The following is a 14,003-nucleotide window of genomic DNA, read 5'->3' on the forward strand; positions in this document are numbered from 1 at the left end:
TTGAAAAAATCTGGAATCCAAAAACATTTCTGGTCCTAAGCATTTTGGATAAGGGACATTCAGCTTGCAGTGTCAATGAATAAAGGATTTCTGAATGGGTTTTAGGAGAGCCTGTGAATCCTGAAATTATATACAGCATCTGCTGTACACATTTTTATAGGGGGGAAGAATCTTAGCTTTTATCCCAATCTCGAAAAATGTCATGACCAAAAATGTTTATATACAAAATGTTGACAGGAAGAACAAGTAAGAAAAAGAAGTCACAAATGTGCTAGACACCAAAATCAAAATACTGTGACCCACAAATTTGTAAGCTTTTTGTACAAGTTTGGATTTGAACATATAGGTTTTAGCAATGGTAGCCATGGACTCAATTTTATCAACTGGAAATGAATGAGGAAAGGGGATAGAACAGAATTCAAAGAAGATAATTTAAAAACAAACGTGAGGTGCATTACATAAAAACAGTACAAAACTAAACGAGCAATTTCTCTGGACCATTACAAAATGATCTTTTAAGTTACTCTTGACTGGGGGGAAGGTCTCATATAATGGGCTTTTAAGCAAGAACAGTTTAACAAACTTTTGTGTAGTGCTATATTATTTATGAATACATATTTCAAACTAACATCTAAGTTTTTACCTGCTGCTCATGATATATTCTGAGAGCTTTTTTTACATTGGACACCTTTGGAGAACGAATAGGAAGGGTTTTTATTTCAGATGCTGTAAGAGTACTCAAATCACCAATTGTTTTTATATTCTTGGCTCTAATGAGCTGTCCTAGGCCTCTTGCCCTGAACAAAAAATAAGAGAAAAGGGAAAAAATAATTATACAGTTTTATTTACATGCCATTTCCAAGAGCTTATCTAGCTGGATTTCCCCACTTAAGCTAAATCATAACTGAGTTTATTTATATAGGCCTATCTAGCCTCACAGCAAGGACAGGTATACATACATTTAATCTAAAATAAAATCTGGTTCTAATGTGTATGCCTGGTGTAAACAATAGCACTGGAAACAGACTAAGGCTATATAGCATACCTCATGCTTTACACACATTATTCTCTTTAATACAAATGATTCTCAGATTTCCTTAAGTAAACATAACAACTTTCTAATTGGTGGGTAATAAACATGGACAGGTAGGACAGGAAGACAAAACCTGTTATCCTACCAAGCTCACAGCTCAGGTTCCTCACTAGTTTTTTACCTCTCCTAACCTAATCTATACTCCCTTTAATTTCCCTCTCCCCAATTCTTTAATCAGTAATGGACTCAGGGCTGGGCATAGTGGCTCATGCCTATAATCCTAGCACTTTGGGAGGCTGAAGCGGGAGAATCCCTTGAGGCCAGGAGTTAGAGACCTGCCTGGGCAACACAGTGAGACCCTGTGTCTTTGGGGAAAAAAAAAAAAAAAAAGCAAGCCTACAGTGAGCTATGAGCTATGATTGTGCCACTGTACTCTAGCCTAGGTGACAAAGAGGACCTTGTCTTCCCCCTACCCCCAAAAAAGAAATGGATTTGGTATGTCTGACACATCATAGGGCAGCATGATAATTCAATTAAATAGAAATTATCAAGGCATCACAAACCACCTGAAACAATTTATTTAATCGATACAGTAACCTAGAACAGTCTAGGCACAAGCATTTAAGTTTCCAAGACTCAAATCAAGGAAACAAACCTTTCCTTCAAAACAAAACAAAAAAGAGCTCATGAAGAAGTTTTATGTATGTGAACCTCATTCTTCCAACACATGATCGCACTAGCTGTGTGACTGTGGTGCTAATCTTCACATAAAGTGGAAATGATATTCATATTCCTCACATGGTTTATATTAGGACTAAACGAGATAATAAATGATTAGGGTTCAGCGCAGCACCTGAAATATTAAGCACACATTTCTCTTATTATATCAGGGCAATACGGGAACACTTATCCTATCTGGCCCACCTTCCCAGCTACATTCTTATTTACCTCTTAAAAGAGAAAATGTATGCAGGTGGAGGGCATGTCAATCAATTCTAACTATGAGAACCCTGACCATTCAAATATTTCTCTTAAATAAGTGGCATCTGGGACTATAAGCCAGAAGCCTAAATAATCACTCACCACATGTTAGACGTAATCTGAGGTAAAATGATGTCAACTGGTGCCACACAGTTCACCAAAGCTGGGTAAACACTTTCTGTTGGGCATGGCATGGATTCTTTGACCATTTCTGTAATCTTGAATAAATTTCAAAAGCCATTAAATAGAGGTCACCTGACTGAACACGAAAATATAAAGTTACGTGAAAACTAAAGCACTTCTTACTAAACACTTCTTTGAGCTCTTAAATTTAGGGCTACGTGATCCTGGGGACAGAAATCCTTTGATTGAAGTGGTATTATGCTAGACAGAAGAAAGGAGAGAAAAAAAAAAAAAACTCAGAACCCTAGATAACTATAATTTTACAATTTTATTTTCACAACTTAAACTGCAATCATTTCTTTATAATTTCAGAAAACATTATAATCTACTACGTAATCAATTACTTGCTGGATCATCATTGCCTCTTACCACCTCTTCTCTTCATGTCTGTTTACCATGTTCTTACAAAAGAATACATCCCAACCAAAGAAGCTGTTTCTCAAATAGTTCAAGACAAATCATGCACATGCAATTCTGTGTCTATATACATATATGTACATGTTAAAGCCTAGAGCTTACCTTAGATTGTGCAGTAGGAGAAGTTTTAACACTTTTTACTATGGGGGAACTATTTGAAGAGTGGGACCTAACAACAGGGCACCGTCTATCAATGTCATCTGCCAATCCTGCTTGGTATATTGGATCTGCAAAGGAGACACGGCGAACCTGAAAACATAGGTCAGGTTTTTACTTAAGAAAATTAAAGTTTTATAAAATGAAACCATAAATTCTCATTATAGGGTTACTCAATAATAGAACATGGACTTAAAAGCTGAATTTATTTCATTAGAAGCCAACTGCACACAGTAGTTGTTTTCCTAGTGACTGTTTTCACAGATATTACTCAATACCAGTGCATCCTAATTATCCAGGTTTTAAACTGTCTTTGCATATAACACCAAAGACTATGTATGAAACAGGGACAGCAGTAGAAACTTAATGAAATTGCACATAGCAGTTAAAATTGTATAATCTGACTCTAATAACCTTATGGGCTTACTGAACAGACTGGAAAGAACAAGATGAAGAGGTTAAAAACAAGTAACTGGTCTCTGCTATGTCTTATTGATCTCTGTTCTAAATTCTTGGAGGTTACCATCAGAGTCACAGAAACTGGTTAGCAATTTTTGTCTTTCTTAGGGCCAGCTTTTAGTAATTTTGGTTTAAATTCCTACAGTGTCTTCACTCATTCAGCTATTTGATATAAATACACATAGAGCACTCTTATACCATTAATATGTTTTTTTTGTTTGTTTGGTTTTTTTTTTTTGAGACAGTCTCGCTTTTGTTGCCCGGGCTAGAGTGAGTGCCGTGGCGTCAGCCTAGCTCACAGCAACTTCAAACTCCTGGGCTCAAGCAAGCCTTCTGCCTCAGCCTCCCGAGTAGCTGGGACTACAGGCATGCGCCACCATGCCCGGCTAATTTTTTCTATATATTGCTAGTTGTCCGATTAATTTCTTTCTATTTTTAGTAGAGACGGGGTCTCGCTCTTGCTCAGGCTGGTTTCGAACTCCTGAGCTCAAACAATCCGCCCGCCTCGGCCTCCCAGAGTGCTAGGATTATAGGCGTGAGCCACCGCGCCTGGCCCATTAATATGTTCTTATACATCTTGTGATCTTGATTCCCAAGAGTGGGCAGATTCTATACATACCTGCTACAAAAAACTACAATATGCTGTTCTATTGCCTAAATAAATATTAAGTATGAACTACTATCAATCAAAAAGCAACTAGCTAGCTTCTAGTAATAATCTAAAGTAGTATACTGAAGAAAGAGACATCTTGGCTAGAAAAATTCCAGAGAAAAAAAAAAAAAAAAAGAGAGAGAGAGAGAGACGTCAATCCTAAGGCACTCTTACCTTCATAAACTTTTCAAGGACTTCTATGGCTTATTAAACTTAAAATACTTAAAAACAAAACAAAAAAGACTCTCAAAACTAAGAATAACCTATATACAAGAAAAAACAAAAGCTCAAGAGCTGTTAGGTCTTCCTAAATAGGTAATCCCTAAACTCTCAGCAGAACTTTCAATGTATCTTGGAAAGTTGAAAAGTCCTAAGAGTAACAGAAATATGAATTAAGGGAAGTTTCCAAAATGTGCTTGCTGAAGGCAAAAAGCAAGATGTCACGTTTGTATAATATATACATGCTTGTATATACAAACATGTATTCTACACTAAAGCACAGGTTCAATTTCAAAACTAAGAAATACCAGCACCACACCTTTTTAGAACATTTAGAGGATAAGCTAAGCTACGTAGCTCATGTAACTTTTCCTTTTTACATTTTTTTATGCATTCATCCAACAACTATATGCAAGGTACAGGGCCAAAAGGCAAAAACAGACAGATATATAGATAATCCACGTTTCCTAAACAAGGAGCTATAATTTAGCTTAGGAGATGGGATATAAATAATTAAAAAAAATCAAATCCACAAACTGATGAAGGTACAGCCTAACAAGATTTTTTTCCTTTTAATTAGACACAGTCTAAAAATAAGAGTTTATATAAACACCTAGGTAAAACAGCAGTGTCCCAACACACAGTAAGTGCTAAACTTGCTTTAGCAATGGTAATCAGTGTTGCCTGAATTCCCAAATCTGTTCCTCATGTGATAACAATGGTATGAGAAGCCGAAAAGATCTTAAGAGAGCCTTACCAATTTTGCCAAAGGTGAACAATAATGCATAGTTGCATAAAGATCTTTAGTTTAGTGCTGTGAGATGAAAGAATATCTAAAGAGCTTCAGTCTCCTTTTTTCAACACCTTTCTTTCTACCTGTTCTTTCTCCTAGCACCATGGCAGATTATCAAAATGAGTGAACACATAATTCTAATATTTTGTCATTCACCAGGTGCCACTGAATGGCCAAAATATTTCAATCAAATATCGGACCCCTAAATATCCAGCTTCATTCCTCCTACCTTGTTAACAGGTGACGAGATCTCATCTTCTTGGGGTCTTTTTAGTCCTCTCTTTAAAATGCTGGTGGATGGAGAAGCCAAAGGAGACCAGATACAGCGTGTCTGCATGCCACTAGGACTGTAATTTGCTGACACAAGGGAAGGATTGAGTTCCCTTAATTTTTGAGGAGATGCATTATTGTCTTCTATTATCAGTTCAGAGATACCTGTTTCAGATGTCAGAGATTGTGGTGGTTCCTCCACTTTCTTGGAAGTGTGAACTTCCTGTAAAATATCGTTTCCCACTACCATTTGATTATCATCTATTTCTTCAGGTACATTAAGTTCAGTATTTGTTTCAGTTTTATTACAGTCAACTTTTCCTTCTTCAGTGCTCACTTCAAGTGTGTCAGAAACAATGTTGTCAATTTCTGCATTGAGTCCTTTTGTTTCAGCATCTTCAGGTTTAGAGGTTTTGATGGACATGTCCTCATCTTCTGTTTTATTGACATGGTCAGTTTCAGCATTCACCTCATCGATCACTGTTTCTTCACACTTTTCCACTTCAGCATTCATTTCTTCAGATGAACCTGAATCAGACACATCACTTCCTCCATCTAGTCCCCCAACTGCTGTTTGTTCAGACATCTCAGTTTGAGCATTCACTGTTATAGGTGTGGTATTATCAGAAAGACTGATGCCTGAATTAAATTCCTCAGTTGCTGCTTCTTTGGCATACAGTTTTTTAGCTGTGTCTGCTTCAGATTCATCACCACTACTACTGTTTTCCTCTGTTGCTGCTTCTTCAGAAATATCAGTTTTGGTACTCTCTTGTTCAGAGAAGCTAGCTTCAGATTTATCATTTCTTACATCCAATTCCATGGTTTCTACTTTCTGTAGATTGGATTCTGCTACTTTGCATGCATTTTCTTCAACATTAACAACATAACCTCGACTTAGTTCCCCTTCCAGGGTAGCTTCTGGCTTTTCTTCTTTAGTTTCCAAAGAACATTCCTGGGAAATATCTTTGGAATCAGCTAAACACGGGCCAGCAGCTTTAAATTTTTTATTAGGTGGCTCTTGGCTTTGAAGAGACTTCACTTCACTAGAATCCATACCACAAGTTTCCTCTTTAAAATTTACTATTTCAGAAGGAAGAGTTTCTTGAATGGTATTTTCTTTCAACTCAGTTTCAGATACAATTAATAAATCATTGATAGTGTCATTATCCTCCTTGATACCCAAATGAAAATCCACACTGTGGTGCTCATCTAAAAATTTTACTTCAGAACACAGATTAGCTTTAGAAGTTTCTGATATAGTTACAGGTGTTTGTACATCTGTCTTTTTTGTTTCACTAATCTTTACATCGTAATTTTCTGTGTTCTTTAACCCAATGAATGACTTTTCCTGAAGCTGTGATTTTTCCCCACAGCAATCACAACTTTTAGATCTCCTCACCCTCCTACTTCTCTTATGGTGGCATTCAAGCGTTTCAAGAGTTTTTTCAGAAGGCAAAGAAATGTCTGATGTCTCTATTTTTGAGGATTCTCCTACACTATAATTATCAATAGAGTCTCGCTTATGTAATCTCTTACTGGCATTTCTAGTTCTTAGATTTGACTCTGGCACAGGTGGACTTGTAAAGAAATATTCTGCACATTTGCTAGTTTTACTTTCCCCCTCACATGTATTTGCTACATCATCAGAAATCTGCAACAAATCTGAAGATGCAGAATCCTCAAGTATTACAGTACTACTTTCATCTTTTTTTTCACAAACCTGAGACTTTATGTCTACGTCTACTTCTGAACTTGCTTTATGATCATGTGTCTGATTTTCAGCTTTTATACACTCCTGTTTTACCATTTTCTCTTCTTGATCTTCAATGTCAACACTGTCGTTGCTTTTGCTTTTCCATTTTCCAGATCTCTTCTTTCTAGAACCTTCTTCTTTTGCCTCAGAACTATCAGATTCTGAGTTTTCAATGCTAGAAAGCAAACCCTGAGATGCTCTTCTTGTTTGATACCGTGTTCGGCCCCTTACTGGTTTCTCAGAGGATTTATCTGCAACGTCCTGGGCACCATCTCCTTCAGACTTAATATTCTCAAGGTCGGGCTTTCTTTTATTTTGGTCAATTTCAGCATTAGCACTGGTTTCCCCAGAAGTCTTCTCATGTAAACTATTTCCTTTCTCAATTAAATTCTCCTGTACAATTTGTTCAGAAATCAGTTTTTGCTTAGGTAACAAATCATCTTTTATATGCAACGGATTCTTCTGAAGAGGTTTTTCTTCTTCCTTACGTCTTTCCCTTTTTTGATGATTATTTTCTTTATCTTGGCTATCAGTGGTAGATTCTGCTATTTCAGAACGTCGTCTTGAAGATCGTCTAAGGGTTTTTTGATTTGGAGTTATCTGAGCCTGACTATCGTCATTTACCGTTTGATCTGACGGTATTCCTGCTGGGGGTGTATTTTCTTTGGATTCCAAATTAATTTTTACATTTTTCTCTTCTATAGTATTAGTTTCTAGTAACACAGCATTTTCTATTGTTGGTTTAAACTTGGTATCTTCATACTCCACTGCAGATTCGGAAAGATGAACCTGATTATCTGATACACATTCTGTTTGATTAAGCAAACCAGGTGGGTTATTTTCTAAGGTTACCATGCCTTCAATAGATTCCTGAGTACTTTTCTCCTGTTCAGATTTCATTAAGGGCTTAGACCTTTTATTTCCTATTTGTTCAGCTTTACCCAATCTCCGGCCTGATCTCTTAGTTGCATTTGATGTTTTTTCAGAATCAGATTTTGAAAGAGTCACTTCTCGTTGCTTTGCTTTTGGTGGAATACCTGTTTTAATCATGTTTTCCTGGTTACTTTTCACTGTAACAGTTGATGACATGTCATTCAAGGGGGATGGGCTAAAAGGTCTATTTTCTGACCCATCAAACTTCTCCAAGGTAATAAAAGTTTGCCTCCGACTTGTAGGCTGTGGAGGAGTTCCAGAAATAGCGGCATTAGAAACTGAGCTACTGCTGACAACAACAGAACTTTCTGCACTAGATGCACATTCAGTTGAAGTTTTCTTTGATGGAATTAAAGCTTTTTTTCTGGCATCGGTATTACTGCTCAGTATTTTTGAACTGGTTTCATCAACAGAACCACACTCTTTATTTGAAAAGGAAGCCTTTTCAAGCTGTTCATCCATACCACAGTTTTCCGTGACATCTTGAGGAATGACACTGTCACTCTCCATTTGCTCCTCCTGCACAGAAATGTATATATATATATATATAGATTAACCAGCAAACAAGTTTGATTTTCTGGGAAAATTTTAGTGTAGAACTTTAGTAATTCAAAGACAATTACTAAATTTCAATACATTGCTAATATTCCAAACATAGCAGTAGGTGCCTATTAATTTGCATTCCTACTTGTAAATGTTCAGTAAAAGCCAAACACATTTATTTTAATTAAACACACACAGGCTATAATTCTGCTAGTATTTAAGTGGGACTTAAGAGGTTATACAGTAAATCTTAAAACTAATAAAATGAAAGCTTACAGACTACCTTTCAGCAGTTTAAGAGACTCCATAATGGAAGGATGATTCTAACAACCCCAAAATACAAAGTAGCAAATATACCTTAAACATCATTTTGGAATCTTCCTTTGGTTTTCTGGTTACAGCAGGAATTTCCCTGAAATAAATAGTGATATAAATTAGAATGTTGTTTTTGTAATTACTTAGAAATCAGGAAAACAGTTATAAAAAGTTTGATGGCTTCCATACTTACATAGACTCTTCCTGGCCATACTGAGAAAATAACGTATCTTGTGAAACATCCAGATTATTATACATGGCAGGAATATCACACCTGAAAAAAATTTTACATAAGTAACTCCAAAAATCTGATGACGTTCCTACAATTAGAAAGTAATCTTACAATTCTACAACCAAGCTGTCTTTTACAAAAAATATGAAATCAAGGCCTACATGCTTATTTTCCAGACTTTCCATGAAACAATCAATCTCCCAATCTATTTCAGTAAAGGAATTCAATTTGTAACATTTGGTACATTATCTTATACCTATAGTTAGGTAGCATTATACATTATAAAATTAATGTATACACAGCATGTTTTGGCATTAAAACTTAGTATACACAGTATCTTAGTTCTAAACACAAAGTTATAAAAGGCCTACAAACCGCTTTGTTTTGAGTACTTCTTTTTGATGTTCAGTTAGTATTCTTTCCTTTCCATCTTTTCCTTCTGGAGATATAAACACAAAGTCAGTAGACTTTTCCTCTTCCAAAAGTATTTCACTCTTTACTTTTAGAGATGAAGATTCAAGTTTCAGCTGCAGATTAAAAAAAGTAAATGTACATTTTAGTTTCCAAATTATTTTCTAATACTTCTATCAATCTGTTTTCTAATACAGATATAGTTTTTCAATAATGATTAGAAAAAGTCTGAAGTTCGAGCCCTTTGATTCAATGATATTCATGATCAATAATAAATTAGTATGATTCCCTTCACTTTCTTTCTGCTTCTAATAAATACTTCCTGGAGTAACTACATGTAACAGATGTTAAGGATTACACGAAAACTTATCTTTACTAAGAAGGAATCACCTAAGGCTTCAAGATTACCATGCTACCTTAGTAGACTTTCTAGACCAAATTCTATCATCCCCTTGCAATCTTGCCTTTTATAGCTTTTTCTTCCAATTAAAAGCTGCATGTCCTCAGGCTACTGTACACTTAATCAAAAAATTCTATTAAATATACTTTTGAAAACATACTTTGGCTGGTGGTTTCATCTTTTCTTTCTTGTCCTTTGTTTGTGCCAAAAAGGAATCTCTTTTTCCACTTGATTTTCTTTCCATGCCACTTATCTTCACATTTAGTTGTGAATTTTCTGTCTGTTTTATTAAAAATAAAACAATTTCATTAAGGTCAACTGTATTATTTTACTTCTCCTTTTCACATTTTGAAAATTCCAGTCTAATAAGTACTCATTTCAAATGTCAAATTTCTTATGATTATTCAACCCTATTAAAATCAAAGAAAGGAAAGCCACTAAGTCAATAACAGCAAATGGCTTTGTTGCCTCTAACTTTTATAGCAGTTGCTTTGCACCATTTAATTTTATGAATTCTGGGAAAATAAGAAATACCACATAATTACTACAATGTGAATCAAATTACTAGACTCAAATACTCCACCTATTACTGGCACTATTCTAAAAGAAAATTCAAAGCCATAACTTTACACATTAAACAACAAAGAGGGTTAATAAAGCATATGTAATACAGAATATTACTGCACCAAGCACATTTTCCTTCAACAGAATACATGGCTTTTATAGGTGAAATGCCACTGAATAAGTCTTAACAAGTTTAGATGGTTACCTGGTGAAAAATTTTTTATTTTAGCCAAAACCAAAAACAAAACAAAATAGAGTACTTAGTTGACTGTATTTTTTTCCTCTTACAGATTCTAAACAAAAAACTGCCATACATCATTTGCTCGAGTAGGAAAAATTTTTTAGGGATATTCCACCTCAGGGGAATATAGTGCCCATGTCTTTATCTGCCTATATCTTCAGGCAGAATTGAAGAACCTTGGTCCTAAGGTATGATGTGATAGCAAGGATGTGTTTTTCTGACAGAAGAAATGGGAGAATTGATAGGAAAAAGTGAGAGTAGCTCTTGCTTAGACATAGACTAGTAACAGTTATTTCTAGTTTTTTCCAAAGCAACACTTAACTACATTTATTTTAACAATTACGAACTTTCTAAAATAGTACATACAAGGTATCTGAGCTCAAAAAAGATCATTAGTGAACAAGAATTAGAGATTATTTACATGAGAATCACTAGTGAAAATTTTTGCCTGTAATTCATAAGCTATTTTAGGCAAGACAATTGACAATATGGAAAAATCCTACCTATGTTATAGAACTCTTTTCTGTTTAGGTTCTACTTGTTTATCACTTATAATAAACAAACTACTCAAATATCATTTAAAAGTTTAAAAAAAAAAAAACAGGAAAACAAACACTTACTGCATCTGAATACGGTCCACTGGATTCTTCCATCATTTCAACAGTTTCCAAACCAGGCAACAGAAGCAGAAATTTTTGTTTGGCTTGTCTTAGCACTGGTCTTTAAAAAAGTACATAAACATATATATCTTGAGTCAAGTAGTACTGGTGAACACTGATATGTTAACAAGAGCATTTTATTTATAATTTTAGAGCAGCAAAATACATGGGGCTTAAAGACTACTTCTTTCTACACATATATAAAACCAGGAGAAATTAGATAATTTTTTGTATTTTTCCCTGTATTTTCCTGAATTTCTAAATTTTCTTCTTTAGAAACTTATCAAAATTTCCACATTTTTATCATGGAAAACAGGAAACAAAAGTACAATATTACATTAACTTTTCATATCCAGCTTTAAAACCCTTCCATTATTAAGGATAATTTTAGGATGGGCATGGCACACCTATTAATCCTAGCACTCTGGGAGGCGGAGGCGAGAGGATCGCCTGAGCTCAGGAGTTTGAGATCAGCCTGAACAAGAGTGAGACTTCATCTCTACTAAAAATAGAAAAATTAGCCAGGCACTGTGGTACATGCCTGTAGTCCCAGCTACTTGGGAGGCTGTGGTAGGAGGATCACTTGAGCCCGGGAGTTTCAGGCAGCAGTGAGCTATGACGACACCACTACGCTCTACCCAGGGCGATAAGAAACTCTCTCCAAAAAAAAAAAGGATAATTTTAAACGGCTTTTCTAGGTTCATGAAATCAAGGTTACTCTAAGAGCCAAAGAAAAGGTCAAATAATGTTTAATAATTGCCATATACTACAAATAATAATATTTCAACTTAGGAACCCTCTGCAACAATTCCCCATAAGAAAAGTTTGCTTTAAACCAATATATCAATTTATATTTATCACAATAGTTAGTCGTATAAAAGTTTTGATATTGGCATACTTTAACTCGTCAGGATAAATCAACATCGTCACTTTAGCAAATGTGGCATTCCAGAACTGAGCACTCTGTTTTCGAATCTGTTTATTCTTGTGCAGAAATGTTATGCATAATAGTGGGGAGAGTTGTTCAAGAAGTTCACTGTCATATGTTCCAGTGTAGATGAATTGCAGACAAGTAATAATTTCTCCTAGTAGCTTTTCTAACTAGGAAAAAGGAAAAAATAAAAGCAAAAAATACACTGAACATTAACTTACAGAACATGTTGCTATTTCAATTTTTAAAATTTGAATTTTAAACAAGCCTCTGCTATCACCTTAAATATTTATCCCTCTTGATAAGCTGACAAATTATCGGGTAAATTTTCTTTAATTATTGATATTAAAGCTCAATTTTGAGTTTAGTTTCCATTAACAGAAAAAAATTTTGTTTTTACATCAATGGTAACAGGAATAGTTGCCTACACAAATTTCACCTGGGAAAACTTTGGAGCCAATTGTACTTTTATATATAAATAAGATAGGAGGTAATGAATTAAATGTATTTAAAATACATTATTAAATCCTTTTAAGAAAAATCTACCTGTGAATGTGTCCATATCATGTTATGAAATGTTCATTACAAATCAAGTATAATAACCCCCTTAAAAATGAGCAGACTTAGGTTTAAGGAAGAAAATTATCTAAACTCCACCATTTTTTCATCGTGAAAGTATGTTTCATGGACAATTGTCTATTTTTACCTTGTTGTTCAGACAACTATACACTTTAGGAACTTCATCAAGCCTGGGAAGAAAAACACATAAAATAAAGTACCGTTTATATTTTAAGGAAGTAAACACTACTATTTATCAAGCTAAACCTAAAAATGAGGTAATACAGGCATAATAAGAGATATGCATGTAGTGATACAAAAAGCTGTCCCAAGGCTTAACAAGTAATAAAAAAAATTGTCAAATAGGCAGGAAACAAACTTATCTTTAAAAAATAAGAGTTTTTTTGTTTCACAGAAAATATCTAAAATAGATCTGAAAGTACTCACACTAGTTACTTGCTCCTGTACATTTCTTTTAAGCATGAACTATTCTTGATGAAGAACTTAAAATTTGCAAAGAAAAGTTTATGGATTTGGGGGTTGCATTTTATACTTTATAAAATCTGTTTCTAAAACTCTGTGAGTTTAATTTATAAAAGATAAACTTAATTATGACTGAACCATAGAAGCCTGCATACTGATGAATCCTCTCAAAATGGTTTTATATTATTTGGGATTTTCTCACGTTTTAACGCACGCTTTACTTCAACTCAAATGTAAAGGGTAATGCAAAATTAAGTAAACTTTTAGAGGTTTAATTAACAAACTTAAATATGCATATCCTCTGAACCAACATTTTTACCCTAAAAAATCTTCTTCTACAGAAATAGTGGCAAATGTGCTCAATGATTTATGTACAAATTATGTTCTACTGTTTGTTATGAGGGAAAACGCTACAAAGGCGTACGTCCACCAAACCAGAAACTGGGTAAAAAGTTTAACAGAATCCTATGCAGACAATGAAAAGAATGAGATTCTCATGGAAATGGTACAAGAAACATACAATATACTGTCACCCCTCAGTATCTGTGGGGGATTGTTTCTAGGACCAATGTCCACTCTCTTGTGTACTTTAAATCATCTCTAGCATACCTAATATAATGTAAATACTATGTAAATAGTTGTTATACTGTACATTGAAATTTTTACTATTTTTGTTATTTATTTTTCTAAATATTTTCTATCAGGGGTTGGTTGACTCCATGGATGCAGAACCCACAGATGCAGAGGGCCAACTGTATTAAGTGCATATCTCATATATACTTAATCGCAGAGTAACATGTCAAGTATGCTCTCATTA

The 14,003-nt window shown here is 34.7% G+C and overlaps 1 protein-coding gene across 2 annotated transcripts in view; it reads right to left on the reverse strand.

Moving 5' to 3' along the window:
• The window catches only part of RIF1 (replication timing regulatory factor 1), a 60,131-nt gene that overhangs the window by 4,451 nt on the left and 41,677 nt on the right, over window positions 1-14,003 (reverse strand). Inside the window, exons 22-33 of one of the 2 annotated variants that reach the window (XM_012659407.1) lie at window positions 12,852-12,894; window positions 12,113-12,315; window positions 11,176-11,275; window positions 9,911-10,030; window positions 9,315-9,466; window positions 8,901-8,981; window positions 8,750-8,804; window positions 5,123-8,368; window positions 2,717-2,863; window positions 2,321-2,398; window positions 2,117-2,232; window positions 644-797 (exon numbers count right to left, since the gene is read on the reverse strand). In XM_012659407.1, coding sequence (XP_012514861.1) covers window positions 644-797; window positions 2,117-2,232; window positions 2,321-2,398; window positions 2,717-2,863; window positions 5,123-8,368; window positions 8,750-8,804; window positions 8,901-8,981; window positions 9,315-9,466; window positions 9,911-10,030; window positions 11,176-11,275; window positions 12,113-12,315; window positions 12,852-12,894 — 4,495 coding nt within the window. The remainder of the gene's footprint in view (window positions 1-643; window positions 798-2,116; window positions 2,233-2,320; window positions 2,399-2,716; window positions 2,864-5,122; window positions 8,369-8,749; window positions 8,805-8,900; window positions 8,982-9,314; window positions 9,467-9,910; window positions 10,031-11,175; window positions 11,276-12,112; window positions 12,316-12,851; window positions 12,895-14,003) is intronic. The other variant, XM_012659415.1, reaches the window with a different exon arrangement.

The sequence above is a fragment of the Propithecus coquereli genome, unplaced genomic scaffold, assembly GCF_000956105.1.
Source record: "Propithecus coquereli isolate 6110/MARCELLA unplaced genomic scaffold, Pcoq_1.0 Scaffold118, whole genome shotgun sequence".
NCBI classification, from domain to species: Eukaryota; Metazoa; Chordata; class Mammalia; order Primates; family Indriidae; genus Propithecus; species Propithecus coquereli.